General features: G+C 40.4%; 1 protein-coding gene across 1 annotated transcript in view; it reads left to right on the plus strand.

Moving 5' to 3' along the window:
- Nucleotides 1-4,792: 4,792 nt before the first annotated feature.
- Nucleotides 4,793-22,139, plus strand: part of LOC123805051 (nuclear RNA export factor 2-like) — a 30,075-nt gene continuing 12,728 nt past the window's right edge. Inside the window, 2 exon segments of the mRNA XM_045817476.1 lie at nt 4,793-4,912; nt 8,933-9,036. Coding sequence (XP_045673432.1) covers nt 4,793-4,912; nt 8,933-9,036 — 224 coding nt within the window.

Below are 22,139 nucleotides of genomic sequence, written 5' to 3' on the forward strand. Positions count from 1 at the left end.
ACTGTTATTCAGCATAGTACTAGAAGTCCTAGACACAGCAATCAGATAAGAAATAAAAGGCATCCAACTTGGAAAGGAAGAAGTAAAACTCATTATTTACAGACACCATGATATTGTACATAGAAAATCCAACAATCTGAGAGAGAACCACAGGGGAGGTGGGAGGGGATAAAGGGGGGAAGATTTTCAGGAACAACTAGGAAGCACACATGGATGAAATCAAGGTGGGGGTGGAAGCAAGGGAGGGAGGTGGGTTTGGCCGGGGTGGAGGGGAATGGTGGGGGTAAATGCAGACAACTGTAATTGAACAACAATAAAATAATTTAAAAGGAAAAGGAAATCCTAAAGACTCCTCTAAAAAACTACTAGACCCTATAAATGAACTCAAAATCAATATTCAGAAATTGGTGGCATTTTAAAGTATGTTTTATTAATTATGCTATTAAAGTTTCCCTAAATTTTTCTCCCCTTTATCCCCCTCTGCCCTGAACGTTCCACCCTCCAGCATCCTCCTCCCTTAGCTCATGTCTATGGGTCGTACATATAAGTTCTTTGGCTTCTCCATTCCCTACACCATTCTTAATCTCCCCCTGCCAATTTTGTGCCTAAAAATTATGTTTCTTACTCCCGTATATTTTCTTCCCATTCTCATCCCACCTACTGATATTCCTCCATGTGATCTCCATTTCTGTGATTCTGTTCCTGTTCTAGTTGTTTGCTTAGATTGGTTTTGTGGGGGGGGGGTTTTAGGTTCAGTTGTTGATAGTTGTGAGTTTGTTGTCATTTTAATATCCATAGTTTTTGATACTCTTTTTCTTAGATAAGGCCCATTAACATTTCTTATAATAAGGGCTTGGTGATGATGGACTCCTTTAACTTGACTTTATCTGACAAGCACTTTATCTGCCCTTCGATTCTAAATGATAGCTATGCTGGATAGAGTAACCTTGGGTGTAGATTCTTGCCTTTCATGACTTTGCATACTTCTTTCCACCCCCTTCTTGCCTGTAAGATTTCTTTTGAGAAGTCAGCTGAGAGTTTTATGGACACTCCTTTGTAGGTAAGTCTCTCCTTCCCTCCTGCTGCTTTTAAGATTCCTTATTCTTTAGTCTTGGGTAATTTAATTATGATTTGTTGTGGTGTGTTTCTTCTTGGATCCAACTTCTTTGAGACTCTCTGAGCATCCGTGACTTGTATATCCAGTTCCTTTGCCAGATTACTGAAGTTTTCCTTCATTATTTGTTCAAAAACTTTTTCAATTTCTTGCTCATTCTCTTCTTCTTCTGGCCCTTCCATGATTCAGATGTTGGAAATTTAAAATTGTCCCAGAGGTTCCTCATCCTCTCCTCATTTTTTTTTGCATTCTTGTTTCTTCATTCTTTTCTTGTTAGATATTTATTTCTTCCCTTTGTTCCAAATCGTTGAGTTGAGTCCTGGTTTCCTTCCCTTAGCTGATAATTCCCTGTATATTTTCCTTTACTTCACTTTGTATAGCCTTCATTTCTTCTTTCATTTTTGCAACCAAACTTAATTTCTGTGAGCATCGTGGCTACCAGTGCTTTGAACTCTACATCTGATAGGTTGTCTATCTCATCGTCACTTAGTTCTTTTTTTGGAGATTTGATCTGTTCTTTCATTTGGGCCCTATTGCATTGTTTCAGCACAAGTCTTGATGGCATTTTTATACACCAACAAAGAACTATAAGAAAGAGAAACTAAGAAAACAAACCCATTCATTATTGCAACAATAAAAATATAAGGTAACTAGGAATAAATTTAACTAATTTGGCTAAAGACCTGTACTCCAAAACTGTAGGACACTGAAGAAACAAATAGGGGAAGATACAAATAAGGGGAAGCATATACCATGTTCATAGATTGGAAGAATTAACATCATTAAAATGTGCATGCTACACAAAGCAATCTATAGGTTTCACACAGTTCCTATTAAAATGCCAATGGCATATTTTACAGATATAAAAATACTCTAAAAATTTCTATGGAACCAAAAAAAGCCCTGAATAGCCTCAACCAAACTTATCAAAAAAGAGCAAAGTTTGAGGTATCAAAATACCTGATATCAAACTATTTACAACATGGCCACTGTAATCAAACCAGTCTGAGATTGCCATAAGAACAGGCATATAGATTAATGGAAAAGAATAGAGAGGTTAGAAATAAATGCATGCATATATGGTCAATAAACAAATATCACAGGAGGCAAGAATATACAATGGAGTAAAGATACTTTATTGAATAAATTGTATTGGTACAATCAGACAGACATGCAAAACTGAAACTAGACCACCTTGATACAACATGCACACGAAAAATTAATAAAATGAAGTTTCTTTTCTTAAAATAATATCAACAAATACACTTTTCTAACTGTTAATGAAATGCAGTTAAATGAAGCAATCATCAGAGGCTGCAGAAAACAAGCTGAGAGGGATGTCAAAGGAATAGTGGCATGAGAGATACCCTTTGTCCTTCCTTGAAGTTTTAACCATTTGAAATGCTTTAACTCAACAAAAAAAATTCACAGTTCAGCAGAGAAATATTAGAAAAATTGAATTGAATACTTTCCATGCAAATAAGTAATGACTGTTAGCATTGAGGCAAGAAAGAACCTGAGAAAAATAATAGGACATAGGTTCTATTCCACAAACAGCTCACACTCACAGAGAAATTGAACCAATAAATAGGAAATTGCAACATAAATTTAATAAAGACTCCAGTAGGAGTGATGATGGATGCTGTGGGTAGCAAGGGTAACAAGCTGAAAGGGATGGGAAGTGGGCATTCAGGAAAGGTTTCTCAAAGAACGTGACATCTAAAATGGACTTTTTTTTTCCTTCTCAATTCAAAGACTATTTCTTTGATATATCCGCTCAACTATCTTTTAGGTACTTCAAACTTAATATAGCCAACTAGGGTGCCTATTTCTGCCATTACCAGCCATTCATCTCCCAGTTCTTTTTTTCCATTTCTGTAAAATCTTCATCCAGTTCCTTAACCAAACACCATTTGGGCACATCTTCATTCCTACATTAGACCACAAGCAATTCCCTTTGATCATCTCACCGAAGTATTTCTCTTAATGTCCAGTTCTTTTCATCGTCACTGCCACCACTCTAATCTGAAACAGTATTATTTTTTGATCAAACTGCAAAACTGTGTTTGAAAGTAACTGAAACATTGGGCAAAGTTGCCAAGTTCTGAATTACAGGTGAGCAGGAAAAACTGCACAAAGTCAGCAACAGATCGGAGTGCTGTGGTGAACTAAGCCCTTAGGGATTTCAGACTAGCAAGCATATAGTTTCCACTAGAACAACAAAATGAAAAATGCTGGTTTCAGAAATCAAATTGAGTGAACACATTTGTGGGGGAAGGAGATGGAGCAAGAATCCAGAGAAAGCTGATCCTAGGCAGTATTATGACAGGAAAATACACTTCTAAAGGAAAAGAATAACACCTTGGAAGTCAAGACCTGTGGCATGTAAACACAGGAGAAAAAACAGACACAAAGCAAATGGAAACTCTACCCTTAGTATTTGAAAAAAAAAGAAAACAAGTTGAAAGAAAACATTTAGAGCTTTGAAACAGCATAAATCAAAAAAGAGCACCCAGAAATATGTTTTCTTCAGGCTCACACGAAATGAAGTCAACAACACTTACCTGTACCCAAAGCTTAGTCTTCTTTCTTTAATGTCGTTTTAGGTTGAATGCTGTTTTCTTTGCATAAAGTAATGTTGAATCAGAGCATTGTTTAACATGGAACACTGCGGATATGTACCTAATCAGAATGTTAGGAACATTTACCACATGTAGAGATATCCATTGAAATTGGAAGTGAGTAAATTTTTAAAGTCTGTCTTCAAGATGATCAATACAAATGCTTATTTTAATTGCCCATAGCTTAGTCTTTTGAAGTAATTGCTACAATAAGGCAACGACTATGATTTTAGGAAGGACCTGCTTTGTTGCCACGTATTAATTTACATATTATGTTTAACGTATCAGAAAAACACCCATAAAATTAGCACACTAGAGAAGAAGTGGGGGGCAGGTGAAGCCCAAGTTGTGTATTGAGAAAAGTCACTTGGAGGCACAACTATCACTGGGGAAGCCAGGAATATGGGCAACCTCAGATCGCAGGGTGTTGTGAAGAGGATGGTCTCCTGAAACACGCAGATCAGGAGACCCTGCTGTCATTGTACCCAGCTTGTGAGCATTGTGAATTCCTAAAGCTGTGGTCACGCGGATGCTGCCATCATGTGGGTGCTATAGTTACATGGCAGGCCCGGAGCTACTGGTCACATCTGCACCTGAGTTCCTGTGGTCTCTCTGGATCTGTTGCCACTACAGTCATGAGGTAGATCTAGCTCTTCAAGCCACTAGAGCACCGTGGACTCCTAAAAACCTTGCCCACCATGTGTATTCCCCCTGTCGTGTGGCCCTTACTACTTAGTGGCATGTGGAAGCTCCAGCCCACAAAATTACATAAATGAATGGCTTCTTAGAGTTGTGTGGATACTACGGTCACGTATGCCGCTATGATCACATGTCCGGTTCAGCCACCTTGATCATGTAAAGACTGAGGACTATGGGAGTAAAGATTGAAGACTACGGCAGGCTGCCGATTCTTAAGCCAGCAGTTTCGAGGCTCCTACTATCACTGGACAGGCAAAGCTCTGGCAGTTACGTGAGCACTGCCACTACCCAATCACTGTGGGTCATGTATAACCCAATCACTGTGGGTCATGTATATCCTACGGTCTTGTACCGCGCTATGATCGCGTACAGCACTGTGATCACGCGAGACTCAGTTCTCAGTCACAGGAAGATTGAGGGCTCTTCAAACCTGCATCTTTCCATCTTGGAGCCTCTGTCGAGAGGTCTTGGGAGTCAGGTAGGGCTCCACAGCTGCATGCTACATGGGTCTTGCAGCCATGTTACGCCCTGTGGCCATGTCTGCCACTGAAGTGTGTGGTAACTCCAAAACTGTAGCTCGGCTTAGCTTTCTGGGGAGTCTCACCTGTAGGTTCAGAAGACTGTGAAAATTGTAGTCTGTGCCCTGGCTCGGGAAATTTTGACGAGACTGGCTCAAACACTAACCTTCCCACCCATTTACATCCTGCCTGGGTGAGCGCTGGGTGGTACTGGGTAGGAGGGGCACCATTTAGGTAAGAGGACTGGGAGTCCCTAGCACAAGTTTTCTGAGAGAATTGGCGGTGGCACAGGGCAGCGCGGCAGGGGTTTGTGGGCTTCTCTCAGTGCCCAGGCTCGAGAAACCGGGTAAGACCCGCGCCTTGCCTCCCCTCCCTGTCCCCACATCAAAGTCCTGCTCTTGTTTTCACCCTCCCATATTCACTGTCTGTACTGTGTGATGGCTCTGCCCTTCTCTGTTCATGTGTTCTTAAGGACGCCAGTGACCTCTTAGATGCCACTTTGTATACAGGATTACAAATCTGATTTCCGTGTCTGTCCCTTATTTGCTACCAAAGAGAAAGAGAGAAATAATTTTCAAAGGAATTTGATTGTTTTCAGTAAAAGTGTGAAAGAAGCATCATGCAAAGTTTCAGAATTTATTTATAATATTTTCTTTGGTGCTTAGCAGTTTCTTTTTGTATCATTATTTTTTAAATCCTCACCTGAGGATATGTTTATTGATTTTGGAGAAAGAGGAAGGGAGAGCGGGAGAGGAGAGGGAGGGGAAACAGCGATATGAGAGAGAAACATCCATCAGTTGCCTCTCCCCCTCCCCCCGCCCGAGCGAACTCCAGCGAGTGAACCCCACAGCCTAAGTGTGTGCCCTGACTGGGATCGAACCCGCGATCTTGGTGTACCAGTCCATGCTCCAGTGTATGGCAGGACGCTCTGACCAACTGAGCCACCAAGCCAGGACTCAGTAGTTTCTTTAAACTGCATGTGGGGTGGGATGCCTCAATCTTTCTGTGCTTGGGGTCCCTAAAGAGTTTAAACCATTCCAACCAAACACTCCTAGGTTTTGATTTTCTAACCATTGCTTCTTAGACCCCTTGAAAACTCCCTGCTTTTCTTCATGTGGAAAACAATAGACAATGCATTTAAGAAAAACATGTTAAGTAAAATCAGGAGGGGTATTGTTCATAAAAATCATGTAGATGCTATGGAGTCAGCGCAATTCAGGAAATAAAGGACTGTGTTTACATCGTGGGCAATTTACATATTATTTGATGGATGGTTAAAGAATATTATTACTTTTGCTCTTATTTTTATTATATTATATCCACCTTATTTTTTCTCTCAGTTCAGCACTTCCAAGTTTGTTCAGCGACACAATATGTCCGATAGACAGCAACAACAAAAATGTGATCTTCCATTAAAGGAATCTGGGACATACAGAAATGAAGGTAAAAGGATTTCCATACTGTAACGTTTCTTAAGGTAATATGCTAATATGCAACTTGAATCTCAAAGGGATGGGTAGTGTTTTAGTTGGTCCAGGCTCCTACAAGGGGACACCCTGGACTGGGTCGCCTATAAACAACACAAGTTTATTTCTAGCAGTTCTGGAGACTGAGAAGTCCAAAATCAAGGCACTGGCAGGGTCGGTGTCTGGTGAGAGCCCATTTCCTGGTTCACAAGTGGCTGTCTTCTCCCTGTGTCCTCACCTGGCAGAAAGGCCAAAGGGGGCTCTCTGGGTCTCTTTTATAAGGACAATAATCCCATAGGTGAGGGCACTTCCCCGTGACCTGATCACTTCCCAAAGGCCGCGTCTTCAGGTATCATCAAGTTAGGGGTGTGAAGTTGAAACATAAACATTCAGTCTAAAGCAGCTAGTTTCCTCAACTTATATGGGAATGGAACTTTTTTTCCCCCACAGACTATTTGAGGTACTACTGTGTTTTAGAAAACGTTTTAGGGTAGACCTTGTTCAACCTAATCTTCTTCTAGCACATTAATACTTTGTACCTATGTAAAATAAGAGCAAAAAAACAATGAAATTGATAACAGATATGAAAGAGTTGGAGAAAGTGCTAGATGTTAGTGCTTTCAAAATGTAAGAACACAAACCTCTAGTATAGTGGGTTGAGAAAATTAGGAGGCACAGATCAGCAGCCACTTGTGAGTGGAAATGGTATCATATCATGCTTGCACTTACAGCAAAGCTATAAAAGATAAGACAGGTGCATAATTTGAAATTTTATATGGATGAATTCCAGGGAAAAAAAACCCCTTTGATATTGAAGCAATATTCTTGACAAACAGTGAGAAGACATAATCACTGGTCCATCTTAAATAGGTATAGAAATGTGAAAAGTAGAAATAAGACAATAGCAAACTAAATGCGGCAATGGCGCAAAACACATAATACGGCATGACAAAGTTGTGTTTATCCTACATTTGCAATGCTGGTTTAACATTAGGAGGTGCACCATGTAACTTAATACATTAATAAGAAAAAAGGACTAAGAATAGGGTGATTATCACAAAGATTCTGGAGAAAAACCAGGCATACAATAAAATTCAACAACCCATGGAAATTAAACATGAACACCAATAACTCAGCTAACCAAGAATACAAAAATACTTGTAAAAACTGATAACAGGTATGTAAAAAATTTATAATGAACACCATACATAACAGTGAAACATCCAAAGCACTTCATTTGAAGACAGAATTGGCAAAAATGACTCATAAATAACCGCTTTTGTTCAAGATCTAAGCTGAGACTCCTGGGCATTGCAGTAAGGCAAGAAAAAATACACACATAATTACATAGTTAATAATGGTGTAAATATGAAGAGAAGCAACACTCTAAATATAATTGCCTTTGTATAAGACTGAAGAAAATCTACCAAACTATGGTAATAGCGATTTGGATGTAAGACTAATATTTCCAAAATAATTGCAACAAATAAAAAATAACATTTTCATTGTGAACAGTTTCATTTACAGTCTTACAAATTTGGCTCCGTGAAATATACAGTGAATTGGCTAATTTGGAAAGTACTGCAACACTTGTAAATACTCATGTACTTTGCTGTACTGTGGAGACCAAAAAGCTTAAAACAAAAGTAGAGACTTATGTGAGTCACTGAGTGAGTGTGTGCATGTGCGTGCTAGAACCCCTTGCATACAGGCTCCCCAAACAGTTCTCCACGTATCAAGCATACCATCCTGAGACTTGGAGGTGTAACTGAATGACATGGGAGGCACATATAGGTCAATGATGTGGTCAGCTATGTATGATGAAGGAGGTGTCTGTGTTTTATGGGACAACCACAGCAGATTTTGTGGAATTCAGGCTCTGTCATACATGTCAAGTAGCAGGCAGACAGCAGTGGTGTTTCTGGTACATATAGAGGTCTCATAGCATGAATGAGCTTCTCCTGGCTGTGTGGCATCTAAGCCCACTTTCCAGGCCCTCACAGAGGTTTTGTAGGCTATGTAATAAATGTCATTAAAGATGTCTTACTTTAAATTTTTTTTAAAGATTTTATTTATCTTTGGAGAGAGGGCAAGGGAGGGAGAAAGAGAGGGAGAGAAACATCAATGTGTGGTTGCCTCTTGCTCGCCCCCATCCGAGCACCTGGCCAGCAACCATGCATGTGTCCCGACCGGGAATCGAACCAGCAGCCCTTTGGTTCGCAGACCGGCACTCAATCCACTGAGCCACACCAGCCAGGGCAGATGCCTTATTTTTATGAAATACTTAGAATGAACTCTAAAGTCATAGGTAGAGTACTTGACCTTAAAATGGGTTGCAACTGAAGGGCCTGAGAGGAAATGGGGATTTCAAATAGGTTATCTGACCTAGGAAGATGTGAAGATAGAAAAGATCCAGTTGATGTTGGATGATTCTTTGGCGTCCCAAAAGCATGCAGTGGTAAAACAGCTGCAAAAGTTATCACTTGCAGTAATCTGCATTGAAATGCATTTAAGGCCAGCATGTTGGTGGACCAAGGAGCTGCTGTTAAGGACTCAGAGGACACTCCTTTCCCCGACAGCATTGAGAAACATATTGGAAGGACATCTTCATCTCTGAAGTATTCTGAAGTGGATGACTTGTGTAAGCTACAGAGGAGATGGGATGGTAGATACTGCCATTGACACAGTCCCCTTATCTCAGTGGAGATATTGGAATCCTAGAGACACAGGCTAAGTGGAAGCACTTAACCTCGCAGGTAACATGTTTTGATGTACAGGAACCTTTGAAGGTGGCTTATTGGTCAACGGGTACCTTGGATCTTGAAAAATCTGAGCAGTCTCAAAAGTCTGATTAGTGGAAAAGAAATGCAATATAAATATTTATTTGAAATAAACACAGAAGAGCTTAATATAAATAAATGAAATTCTGGATCTGGTGACTTCAGCCAGCTTGATGTCTAATGATAGTCCCTTACTCAGTTCCCACACCTGACCCTGACCCTGACCATGAAAGACTGCTGAGGAAAGACCCTACATTGAAACAATTAACTGTAATAAATTTCCCTGGGCTTCGCTAAAGGGACCTCCAACCGTTCACTCAAGGTACTGTGCACTTGCTTTAGGGACACTTGCTCTAAACCAGAGCTGAAGAAACTTCTTCTGGAAAGGGCCAGAGCATAAATATTTGAGGCTGTGCGGGCTGTTTGGTCTCTGTTGTCACCATTCAACTCTGCTAGTGTAAGGTGAAAGCCACCATAGAAACAGTATGGCTGTGTTGCAGTAAACCTTTATGTATGGGTGCTGATGTGTGAATTTCAAAGAACCTTTATGTGTCAAGAAATATTATTCAATTTTTCAACAATCTGAATAAGAATAAACCATGCTTAACTTACAGGATCCACAAAAACAAGCTGCAGGCCAGGTCTGGCCCATAGGCTATGGTTTACCCATCCTTGACCCAAATTAATGGAATCACTAGCACCTCGAACACTGAGTACAAAGTCAGCAAAATGAGGTGGCAGCCATACCTAGGATTTTCCGGCATGCATAAACCAAAAGTGGTATTTTACCACAGTGGTTTTCAACATTGGTTGCACACTGAAGTCACGTGAAAGGTTGAAAATATATGGTGGCTTGGGTCTGATCCAATTCTTCTTTGATTGCTATGGGTGTTGCCTGATGCAAGTGGCTATTTCAGTCTCCCCAAGTGACTCTAGTGTGTAAACAAGGTTGAATATTACTGAAACAATTTGAATATTGAGAATGCAAAGTTTACAGAATTTAATTTGTAATTTTTATACTCATCATTTTGGAATAATGTTCAAAAATATTCTAATAAATTCATACCATATTTTAATAATAAATAAATAACTAGTGGGAAGCATGAATAATTCCCATTCAAGAAAGAGAATAATCTCTCCATAAAAGAGAAAGGAAATGGGAAAACACAGTGGTGAGCAGGGACCACCAGTGGAAGGGCCAGGGTGGAAGCTAATCCACTGGTGAGGCCAGAGCCAAGGGATGGATTAAACCCAAGCCACCCACAAGCCCAGGGCTACTCAGCAGTGAAGCCTCACCTGCAGGAGAGGGTCATAGCCCAGGGTAAGCAAGGAAGGGACAGAGCAAACTCAACAAATCAAATGATATTCACTGAGGGAATACACTAATAGAAAAGGCTGGTAAAGGTCTTAAGGTAGATAATATTTCCCCAGAGAGATAAAGGAGTGACAAAGGAAGAAATTATATCCATTGTAAACAAATAGAAGACTATTCAGGAAAGATGGCTTGTTGAACACAAAGATCTATTTTCACTTCCTCCTGAAACCTCATTAAAGCAACATCACAGGTAAGCAGATACATACAAGGGGATATTACTCACTAGCAAAAAGGTCAAGAACAGGGATGCAGCTGGAGAAATTATGCTGATTTAAATAAGCTAGACACAAAGGCCTGTCAAATGCATGGTCCTATTCACAAAAAATTCTTGAGCAGACAAAAGTAATATATAGTCACAGAAAGCTAATCAAGGTTTAAATGGACCTGGGAGATGAAGAGGGAAATAATTGGGAAGCTTTTGGAGTGTGGTATATGCTTCATATCTTTTTTTTTTTAGTTTTCAGATTCTTTTTAAAATTATTTTATTGTTGTTCAATTACAGTTGTCTGCATTTTCCCCACACTACTCCCCATCACCCCACCAAACCCACCTCCCTCCCTTGCTTCCACCCTCCCCCTTGATTTTATCTACCTTTCCTTTATAGTAGTTCCTGAAAACCCTTCCTCCCATTGTCCCCTCCCTGCTGCCCTCTGGCTATTCTTAGATTCTTCTTCATTTCAGTGTCTCTGGTTATATTTTGTTTCCTTTTCTCTTTTGTTGATTATGTTCCAGTGATTATATTCCAGTTAAAGGTGAGATCATATGGCATTTGTCCCTCCCTGCTTGCCTATTTCACTTAGCAAGGCTCTCCAGTTCCATCCATGCTGTAGCAAAGGGGAGGAGCTAGTTCTTTCTCCCTGCTGCACAGTATTCCATTGTGTAAATGTACCATAGATTTTTGATCCACTCATTTACTGATGGACACTTAGGTTGCTTCAAGCACTTGCCTATTGTAAATCGTGCTGCTATGAACATTGGGGTGCATAGGTTCTTTTGGATTAGTGTTTCAGGCTCTTAGGATATAATCCCACCAGTGGAATTGCTGGGTCAAAAGGCAGTTCCATTTTTAGTTTTCTGAGGAAATTCCATACTGTTTTCACAGTGGCTACACTAGTCTCCAATCCCACCAAAAGTGTACTAGGGTTTCCTTTTCTCCACATCCTTTCCAACAATTGTGGTTTGTTCATTTGTTTATGATGGCCGTTCTGACCAGTCTGTAGTGGTACCTCATGGTGCTTTTAATTTTTATCTCTGATGTCTAGTGAAGCTGAGCATCTTTTCATATATCTCTGGGCTCTCTGTATGTCCTCCTTGGAGAAGTGTCTTTTCAAGTCCTTTGCCCATTTTTTAATTGCATTTTTTGTCTTTCTGGAGTGGAGTCATGTGAATTCTTTATATATTTTGGAGAACAAACACCTGTCTGAGGTATCATTGGCAAATATGTTTTGCCATATAGTTGGTTCTATTTTCCTTTTAATGCTATTTTCTTTTGACATGTGGAAGTTTTTTTAATTTGATGAGATCCCGTTTGTTTATTCTTTCCCTTATGTCTCTTGCTCTAGGGTACATATCCATGAAGATGTTGCTGTGTGGAATGTGAGATTTTCCTGCCTGTATTTTCTTCTAGGACATTTTTGGTGTCATGACTTACAATTAAGTCTTTCATCTACCTTGAATTTATTTTTGTGTGTGGTGTAAGTCGGTGGTCGAGTTTCATTTTTTTGCATGTAGCTGTCCACCTCTCCCAACACCATTTGTTGAAGAGGTTATTTTTACTTCATTTTATGCTTCGGCCCCCTTTGCCAAATGTTAATTGACCATAGATATTTGCATTTATTTCTGGGCTCTCTGTTCAGTTTCATGGTATATGTGTCAGTTCTTATGCCAGGACCAGGCTGTTTAGATTATAGGGCCTTGTAATACAGTTTGATATCAGGTATTGTGATCCCCCCTACTTTGTTCTTTTTTCTCAGAATTGCTGCAGCTATTCGGGGTTGTTTATGGTTCCATATAATTTACTGAAATGTTTGTTCTCTATCTCTGAAATATGTCATTGGCACTTTAATAGGGATTGCATTGAATCTATAAATTGCTTTGGTTAGTGTTTGGATATTTTGATGATGTTACTTCTTCTAATCCATGAGCATGGTACATGCTTCCATGTGTTTGTGTATTCCTTAATTTCTTTCTTCAGTGTTGAATAGTTTTCAGTGTACAGGTCTTTTACCCCCTTGGTTAGGTTTATTCCTAGGTACATTATTTTTCTTGTTGCTACTTCAAATGGGATTTTTCCCTCAATTTCCGTTTCTGGTATTTCATTGTTGGTGTATAAAAATGACTTTGATTTCTGAATATTGACTTTGTATTCAGTAGTTTTTCCAAATTCATTTATTAGGTGGAATAGTTTTTTAGTGGAGTCTGTAGGATTTTCTATGTACACTGTCATAACATCTGCAAACAATGACAGTTTTACTTCCTCCTTTCTAAATTGAATGCCTTTTATTCTTTTTTTTTTTTTGTCCGATTGCTGTGGCTAGGACTTCCAAAAAATATGTTGAATAGGAGTGGTGAAAGCAGGCATTCTTGTCTTGATCCTGATCTTAGTGGGAAAGCTCTAAGTTTTTACCCATTGAGTATGATGTTGGCTGTAGGTCTCTCATATATGGCTTTTATTATGTTGAGGAATGCTCCCTCTAGTCCAACTTTGCTGAGTGTTTTTATCATAAATAAGCGCTCTACTTTATCAAGTGCTTTTCCCAAATCTATTGATATGATCATGTGACTTTTGTTTTTCATTTTGTTTATGTCATGTATTACATTTATTGGTTTGCAAATATTGTACCATCCTTGCATCCCTAGGATGAAACTCACTTGATCATGGTGTATGATTTTTCTAAGGTATTGCTGGATGCAGATTGCCAATATTTTGTTGAGGCTTTTACTGTCTATGTTCATCAGAGATATTAGCCTGAAGGTTTCTCTCTTTGTTATATCTTTAACTGGTTTTGGGATTAGGATGATGCTGGTTTCATAAAAAGAGTTTCAGAGACTTCCATCTTCTTGGATTTTTTGTAATAGTCTGTGAAGGATGGGGGTTAACTCTTCCTTAAATGCTTTGTAAAATTCTGCTGTGAAACCATCTGGCCCAGGGCTTTTGTGTGTCAGAACGTTTTTGATTACTGCTTCAATTTCACCAGCGGTTATTGGTCTGTTCAGGCTTTCTGCTTCTTCTTTATTGAGTTTTGGAAGATTATATTTTTCTAGAAATTTGTCCATTTCACGTAGGTTTTCAAATTTCTTGGCATACACTTCTTCGTAGTAATTTCTTACAATCCTTTGTATTTCTGTGGTATCAGTTGTAATCTCCCCTCTTTCATTTCTGATTGTGTTAATTGGGTCCTCTGTCTTCTTTTCTTGATGAGTCTGCTTAAGGGCTTGTCAATTTTCTTTATCTTTTCAAAGAAACATCTGGATTTATTGATCCTTAGGATTGTGCTTTTAGTCTCTGTGTCATTTAATTCTGCTCTGATCTTGGTTATTTCCTTCCTTCTACTTGCTCTGGGCTGTGTTTGTTGTTGTTCCTTGAGTTCTTGTAGGTGTAGGGTTAAGTTGTTTATTTGAAATGTTTCTATATTTTTTAGGAAGGTCTCTATGGCTATGAACTTCCCTCTCAGGATTGCCTTCACTGTGTCCCATAAGTTTTGGATCATTGTGAGTTCATTTTTATTTGTTTACATAAACTTTTTTATTTCCACCCTAATCTGATTCTTCACCCATTCATTATTTAATAGCATGCTATTCAATCTCCATGAGTTTGAGTGTTTTTCAGTGTTTTCCTTGATGTTGATTTCTAGTTTCAGTCCTTTCTGGTCAGGTAAAATGCTTGATATGATTTCAACTTTGTTGAATTTGTTGAGGCTTGTTTTGTATCCTATCATGTGGTCTGTCTTTGAAAATGTTCTATGTGCATTTGAAAAGAATGCGTATTTAGCTTCTTTGGGATGAAAGGCTCTATATATATATCAGTTAAGTCCATTTGATCTAGAGCCTTGTTCAATGCCACAATATCTTTGTTGATATTTTGTTTGGAAGATCTGTCCATTTTTGACAGTGGGGTATTAAAATTCCCTACTATAATTGTGTTGCTGTCAATGTCTTCCTTAAAATCCTCCAAGATTTTCTTTATGTATTTGGTTCTCCTATGTTGGGTGCATATATATTTATAATGTTTATGTATCTTTGAAGTATTCTTCCCTAGAGTATTATGAAGTGACCTTCTGGGTCCTTTTTTATGGCTCTTTTTTTGAAGTCTATTTTTTTCTGATATGAGTATTGCTTCCCCGTCTTTTTTTTTTTTATTCCTGGCCATTTGCTTGGAATATTTGTTTTCAGCCCTTCACTATCAGCCTGTGTAAGTCTTATGATCTGAGGAAGGTCACCTGTAGGGAGCATATGTGTGGGTCATGATTTCTTATCCATTCAGCTATTATATGTCTTTTGATTGAGGCATTTAATCCATTTATGTTTAAGGTTATTATTGATACATACTTATTCAATGCCATTTTTTCATGTTCCTGTGTTCCTCTCTCACTGTTTTTCTTCCTGTTCTTAAGGCAGAGCCTTTAGCATGTTTTGCAGAGCTGGTTTGGAGGAGGTGTATTCTTCTAGACTTCTTTTGTCTGGGAAGCTCCTTATTTAGCCTTCTATCTTGATTGAGAGCCTTGCTGGGTAAAGTAGTCTTGGTTGCAGGCCTCTGGTTTTCAGTACTTGGAATATTTCTTGCCATTCTCTTCTGGATTGGAGCCTTATCAGTCAGCTGCTAACCTTATCAGGGATCCCTTGTATGTTACTTCCTGTTTCTTCCTTGCTGCCTTTAAGATTCTCCATTGTTCTTGGAATTTTGCCATTTTAATTATGATGTGTCTTGAGGTGGGTCTCTTTGGGTTCCTCTTGATTGGGACTCTGTGTTTCCTGGATTTGTGTCAGTTTTTCTCTAATCAAATTAGGGAAGTTTTCCACCATTGCTTTTTCTAACAGGTTTTCTATCCCTTGCCCTTCTTCTTCTCCTTCTGGTATCCCCATTATATGGATATTATTATGTTTCATGTTGTCCTGCATTTCCCTTGACCCCTCTTCATTCTTTCTGAGCCTCTTTTCCTTTTCTTGCTCTTTCTGGGTGGTTTTTTTTTCTACTTTTTCCTTCAGCTCACTGATCTGATCCTGGGCTTCTTCTAGCCTGCTTTTGATTCCTTCTACTGTGTTTTTCCACTCAAAAATTATATTCTTCATTTCCTATTAGCCCTTGTTGATAGTTTCTATTTCCTTTTTCATGTTGACATAGTTTGCAGTGAGTTCATTGTAGTTTTCCTATAGTTTCTGGTAGCTCATTGTGAGCTCATAGAGCTTCCTGAAAACCATTGCTTTGAACTCAATATCTGATGGTTGACTTGCCTCTATTTCATTTAGCATTCTTTCTGAGTCTTCCTTTTTTCTTTTCCTTTGGGGATTTTTTCTTTGTCTTCCTATTATTTGTGAGACTCTTCTTGTTAGCCTCTGATTCTTAAATTGATCTTTTCTGACTCCATAGATTCATGGTGTGAATTTCTATGGTAGTAGACCTGTGAAATTCAGTGGTGCAGTCCCCTTGATCTCCTGATCTTGCAGATCTTGGGCTGTTGTTTATGTTGGCTCTCTGTGTGTCTTTGAGTTTTCATTCTTGTTGGGTCTTTCTTTGGTGGGCCCTTACCTCCAGCTGGTTAACTGAGGGTCACTCCAGCCATCATGTCTTGGATTCTCTTGTGCAGGTGTGGACAGGTTGTGTTGAAGATGGTTCTTCTATGTGTATGAGGTTTTGAGACTTCTTGCTCGTTCTTGTTCAGTTGTTTGTCCTGGGTAATTTTCCCACCATTTAGTTGTTTTTCCAGATCAGTCCTGGGTTGAGGTATTGTGGCTTCCACTCTCTCCTTCACTTTCTTCTGTTGTTCTCTGTTGGTGGTTCTTTTTTTTTTTTTCATGGGTTTCCTCTTGCAGCAGGTATACTGGTGTTCACAGCTCCCACCTATTCAGGCTGAGTGAGTTCCATCACTGTCCAACTCTTCTCAGGTGGTGTCCACAGTCGCAGTGGGTGCACACCACCCCTTTGTGTTTTCTGCTATATATCTTTTTTTAAAGATTTTATTTATTTATTTTTAGAGAGGGAAGGGAGGGAGAAAGAGAGAGAGAGAGATAGAGACATCAATGTGTGGTTGCTGAGGGCCGTGGCCTGCAACCCAAGCATGTGCCCTGACTGGGAATTGAACCTACGATGCTTTGGTTCGCAGCCCGCACTCAATCCACTGAGCTACGCCAGCCAGGGCTCTGCTATATACATTTATTAACGTGGTGTGAGCATTAATCTGTGATTTTTACATATAAGCAATTTGGGAATAAGTAAAGTCGGTTTCATCATCCAAAGTGAATGGTACTACCTACTTTATAATGCCCCAGTTATCACTTTTGATTATGGCAGCATGACTGTGAGACAGATTTTGCTGAGATGCAAACATTCAATAAGTGGATGTTTGTATGTGTGTATGGGTGTCTGTGTGTGTGTAGGAATATCCCTCTGTGGCTTTTATCACATATCCACTCTCCTGAGAGATTCCCAAAACAAGGCCATGACTGAGGTGCCTTGTGTCTGAAGTACCTTGATGAGGGAAGCCTATGCCCCTGTTCAGTCACTAGAATTACTTAGTTGGCTGGTCTTGGGATTGCTGTAGCTGTTAGCTAACTCACTTTTATACTTTCTCCTTGGAAACATTATTGCTGAAGTAATGTCAATTCCCAAAAATTACTCCAGTTCTTCTTATAAACCATGTGTTCACTCATTATCCTTACTGCCCCCTTTAATATTTTATTTCTTTTTACTATCATTGGATTTTCATGGAAATGGTTTGCTTTCATGGCATTCACCAACACTTCCAAATAAGGTGTCACTTTGGTGTGGTTATTGTTGTTTACTAGCATTGTGAACTCATGACTTTTTAACATGCTCATGGGCTTCAAACCATTGTTAAGCAAGTTGGAGCAGAATGAAATGAGTACACCCTATGCTCTGCTGCTGGATTGAAAACCAACAGTGAGGGGGCAGAGATTAAACCAGAGGACTAGATGGAAGGCAGCATAATCTGCCATATAGATGTTGGTATCTTGGGCAGAACACGTAGTAATGGAGGTAGTGAGAAGTGGCTAGATTCTGGATAGACTTTTGGAGCGGGGCCTAGAAAACATCCTGATCGCTGGGTTGTGCAGTGTCGGAGAGAGAGAGCACTCAAGTGTCCTCCAGGTTTTGGGAACTGAGAAAGTGGTATTCATGGGTAAAATGTTCTACCCGTGTTCAATTTCACTTCCAGTGCCGCACACATGAAAGGTCTTAAGGGCTGTGACTTTTAAGATTGTCCTGACAGTGGGCCACACAGTGAGAGCAATGACTCCCTGGAGGCATTAATCTGAGGCCTGGTTGTCATGAGCACATCACTGAATGATCAGCTGTGATTGGAATTTTACTCATGAGTGGCCCTAAGGTAACATGGGGTAATTGATATACAAAATGTGCAACACACAAACCTAGAGCACCTTAAATATGAGACCCCAAAGGAAGATGGTTTCTAACAGTCTAATTTCCATAATCTTCCTGCCCACTCAAGACACTAGTGTTGTTGTCTGGTAATGTACTATTTCAGAGGAATGTGGTAAAGATAAAATACCCTTAGTCAATCTACCTGTGTGAGAGAGAATTGTGACTACCTTATTTCTGTAGATGCCAAAAAACTTCCAAATCATTTTACATGGTGAATTACATATGTTGACAGGAGTGTTTATGGGCAGAGTCATGGACAGCAAAACAACTCCTAAAAGAGAAAGCAGAGTCCAATACAACCAAGATATTTTATTAGCATACCTGTGGTTACAATTTCCAGTTAAAAAGAAAATTAATAAGAAACTTAGTAAAGAGAGCCATTACATAGTGATGAAAGGACAAATCCACCAGGGAGACATAACAGACATAAGTGAGTATGTACCAAAAACAGAACCAAAAGTACATGAAGAAAAAGCTGATGGAGTTGAAAGGAGAAATTTCAAAGTCCAAACTGATATTTGGGGCCTTCAACACCCCCTATGACATGGACCCTGGCTTGTGGGGTCCGCAACATTGTGGATGGGGGAGAGACATTCACACAGACTACCGAGTCTTATGGAGGAAAAGGGCAGGCAGCTTCACTTTCAAGAGAAGCCAAAAGCCGTGGCTTCCACCATGACAGACCTATATTTCTTTTCTGGGGCACATTACATGATGGTCCTCATTTACCATGCCCTGGTTGGCTTTAGGTGGTTACCTTTTACAGAAAACAAAGGAGCCAATGCTGCTAATCACATCACAGAAAAGGGATATTTGCAAATGAAAAGGCAAAAGTGGTTGAACCGACTACACTCATCCTTGGAAGGTTTAGCCTGGATTTTAGCCTTCAATTCAGGGTGAGGGAATTTTTTAGCAAAAGCAAGACTGAAAGTGGCCTAGGTACGTTGCAGGCCTGATTCCTCAGGGGAGAACCTATCTGTGGGTGTGGGTCCTGTGCATCTCCAAGTGGGAGCTGGGCCCACACCACGCAGAACGGTCTCCTACACCCTTACGGCAAATGACAGAATTACTAGAGGGAAAATCAGCAAGGATACAAGAGGTCTGAATAATGCAGTAAACTAATAGGATCTACCTGACAAATAGAATGCTCTACCCAACAGCAGCGGAATACAATATTTTTCAAGTGCCTATGTAACATTCATCAAAGCAGGCCATAATCTTGGACCACCAAACAAACCTCTACAAGTTAAAAAAAAACAAAACTGAAATTACAGAGTGTGTTCTCTGACCATAAAAGGATCAAATCAGAAATCAATCCTACCTCTTGTGTCAGCATGGATGGAACTGGAGAATTTTGTGCTAAGTGAAATAAGCCTGTTGGTGAAAGACAAATATCAAATGATCTCACCTATAGGTGGAATCTAATGAACAAAATAAGCTAATGAACAAAATAAAACATGGGAAAGTAATGGAAACATGGGAAAGACTGACAGTGGCCAACAGGGAGCGGGGGAGGGAGATAATGGTGGAAAGAAAGGGAAGAGACCAGTTAAACAGCATGTATGAATGACCCACAGACAAGGACAACAGTGTGGGGATTGACTGTGGGAGTGCAGGGTGAGCTTGACAGAAGGGGGCAAAGGAGGAAAAATTGGGACAACTGTAATAGAATAACAATTTTTTAAAATCTTAAAAAAAAGAAAAGTCATGTTTATTTCAAAAAACAGAAAGGGAAAAGAAGAATCTATATAGAGATTGGGAAATGGTAGTTGAAACACCATTCCAGTGTGTCATTCAGTCCCATGTTATAGAAGAGCTGATGTTAGAGTTATCTCCTGGACTCAAAAGCATTTCAGACTGGGTGAAGAGAAAGCCATCTCTGGATATTTCAAATAGAGTACTGTTTGGATCAAGGCTGGAGGAGGGGGACAGTTTAGAAGGCTGTTACCTCTGTTCCACCTGACATTAAAGCTTGTACTGCACCAGCAAAGGAAGCACAGCTTGCTGAGTATTGGTGAAATCAGTTTGGCGGCTGATTGTGTAGGAGGGTGCAGCCAGGGGGCCCCCAAAAGAAGGGTTTGTAATGGGGTCCAGAACTCAAGGTGTCCAGAAAATATTAGAAAGATATATAGGATGCCCTTGCCCCCTCCACAGGTGTGAGTTGGGGGAAGGGACAAATGGAGCAGGGCCATTGAGAACTGTTTTGCATAGCAACAGCTTTGCAGCTAACCTCTGGCATGGCCATTTAACATATCTATAACCTTTAACTGGTTTCATAGATATGTTGAATAGCTGTGGCCATGCTTTGAGCCAGAGAAAAGGGAGTGACTTCCACCCAGGATGTAACTGGGAGGCAACTCCCCCTCTTCACAGTGCCTGTGTGAGAGCTTGGAGATGATTGGCTCCATGCCATGGGGCCACACCTGCCCAGTCTCACTATGGGCAGCCCAGTAAAGCTGGGAGGATATGAGAGTGCTGGCAAGTGTAGCCAATTATGGGAGGAGTTGGAAATGGGGCTGCAGAGGAGGATTGACACGGGGATTTAAACCGAGACTCGGCAGCCATCGTGCAAAGAGGACCATGCAGTTGTGGCAGTGAGAACCAGCCACTTTTGGCAGAATGGGGACCCCCGCAGCCTTGATGAGGGAGAACCATGTGCCTTTGGCCAGAGTGGGGACCCCTGCCCCCTGAAGCCGTGAGAAGAATCATCACGTGGCTTTAGCAAAGAACCACCATGCAGCTTTAGCTGGAGATCCCAGCAACACAACTGATGGTGCCAGGAACTGAGGGAGGCCTACCAGCTGAGCACGGATTACTGGGAAGAACTGGGGGCTGCCTGAGCCATGGACTTCTATTTCTTTTCCTGAGATATGGTACCCCAGACTAGGCAAAGGGGAGAAGGAAAGACTGTGTGTTTTAAGGGACTTTGGGATTTTGATGAAGACATTAAGTCATTACTCTTAAGTCTGTATAACGAATAAATACCTCCTTTCCTTTTCACCAATCTCTAACATGGAGAACTATAATTTTCTGGCAAAGGGAAAGGTGAACCTAGTACAGGGGGACCCCAGGAGGAGGGGGGTCAATTCAATAACATTGTGTTACCCTCTTCCCTGGCAGCCAATCAGGAAAAATCATGGGAGACCACATATGCAGTAGCTTTAAAGTAATACAACTACTTGTACACGTGCAGTAAAAGCTCACCAAAACTAGCCAGGAAGGATCTTCCCTATAAGAATAGAGTCCCTCCAGCCCCTGAGGTCAATCTCTGCTTGGAGGTGGCCTGCTCCCATGTTCTCTGCTATAAACTCTGGGTTTTCAGTTCAATACTTTGTCCCAATCACCAAGAACCTGGTTACCTGTACCCACCTATGACAATTGGGTTTGTGGAGCATGAAAGAGATTGCCTCCCATGTATTAGAGAAGTAGTTAGCCCTAAGAGAGGCAAGGTTCACATGGCTTCCTGATGTAAGGCTGGTGTTCAGTCTAACCTGTGGATGCATACACCTCTGTTCTTTATACATCCTGCTCCAGTTTTTAAAAGTTTCAACACAATTTCCTCTTTCTCTTCCCTTCTCCCCTTCTCCTCTTCATCCTGTTCCTCTTTCTTCATCCTGCATGATTTGTCCCGGCTAGCATCATCTGTCAGATAAGTCTCTCCTATCTGGACAGGTAGAGGAGTTTCCTTTCTGGGGTTTGAAGGTATGGTCCCTTAGGGCAGGTTGGCACTTTGCTTGCCCTACTATGGTGATAGCCTAAGAAATGGCAAGTGGTCACAGATGTGTCTCTAAACTTGAATTTTTGTTCCTTGTTTCAGAAGACAATGATGCTTGTGGCTCACCTCAAAGATGAAAGAAAGTTTGGAGCTCTTTCTGAGGTAATTTTTGCAGGAGGATCCCTTGTTATCAGCATGGTGGATATGAGCTTCAGCCTTCACACCTCCAGAAG

The sequence above is a fragment of the Phyllostomus hastatus genome, unplaced genomic scaffold (assembly GCF_019186645.2).
Source record: "Phyllostomus hastatus isolate PE091 unplaced genomic scaffold, TTU_PhHast_1.1 phas_scaffold_28, whole genome shotgun sequence".
In the NCBI taxonomy this organism is placed as follows: domain Eukaryota; kingdom Metazoa; phylum Chordata; class Mammalia; order Chiroptera; family Phyllostomidae; genus Phyllostomus; species Phyllostomus hastatus.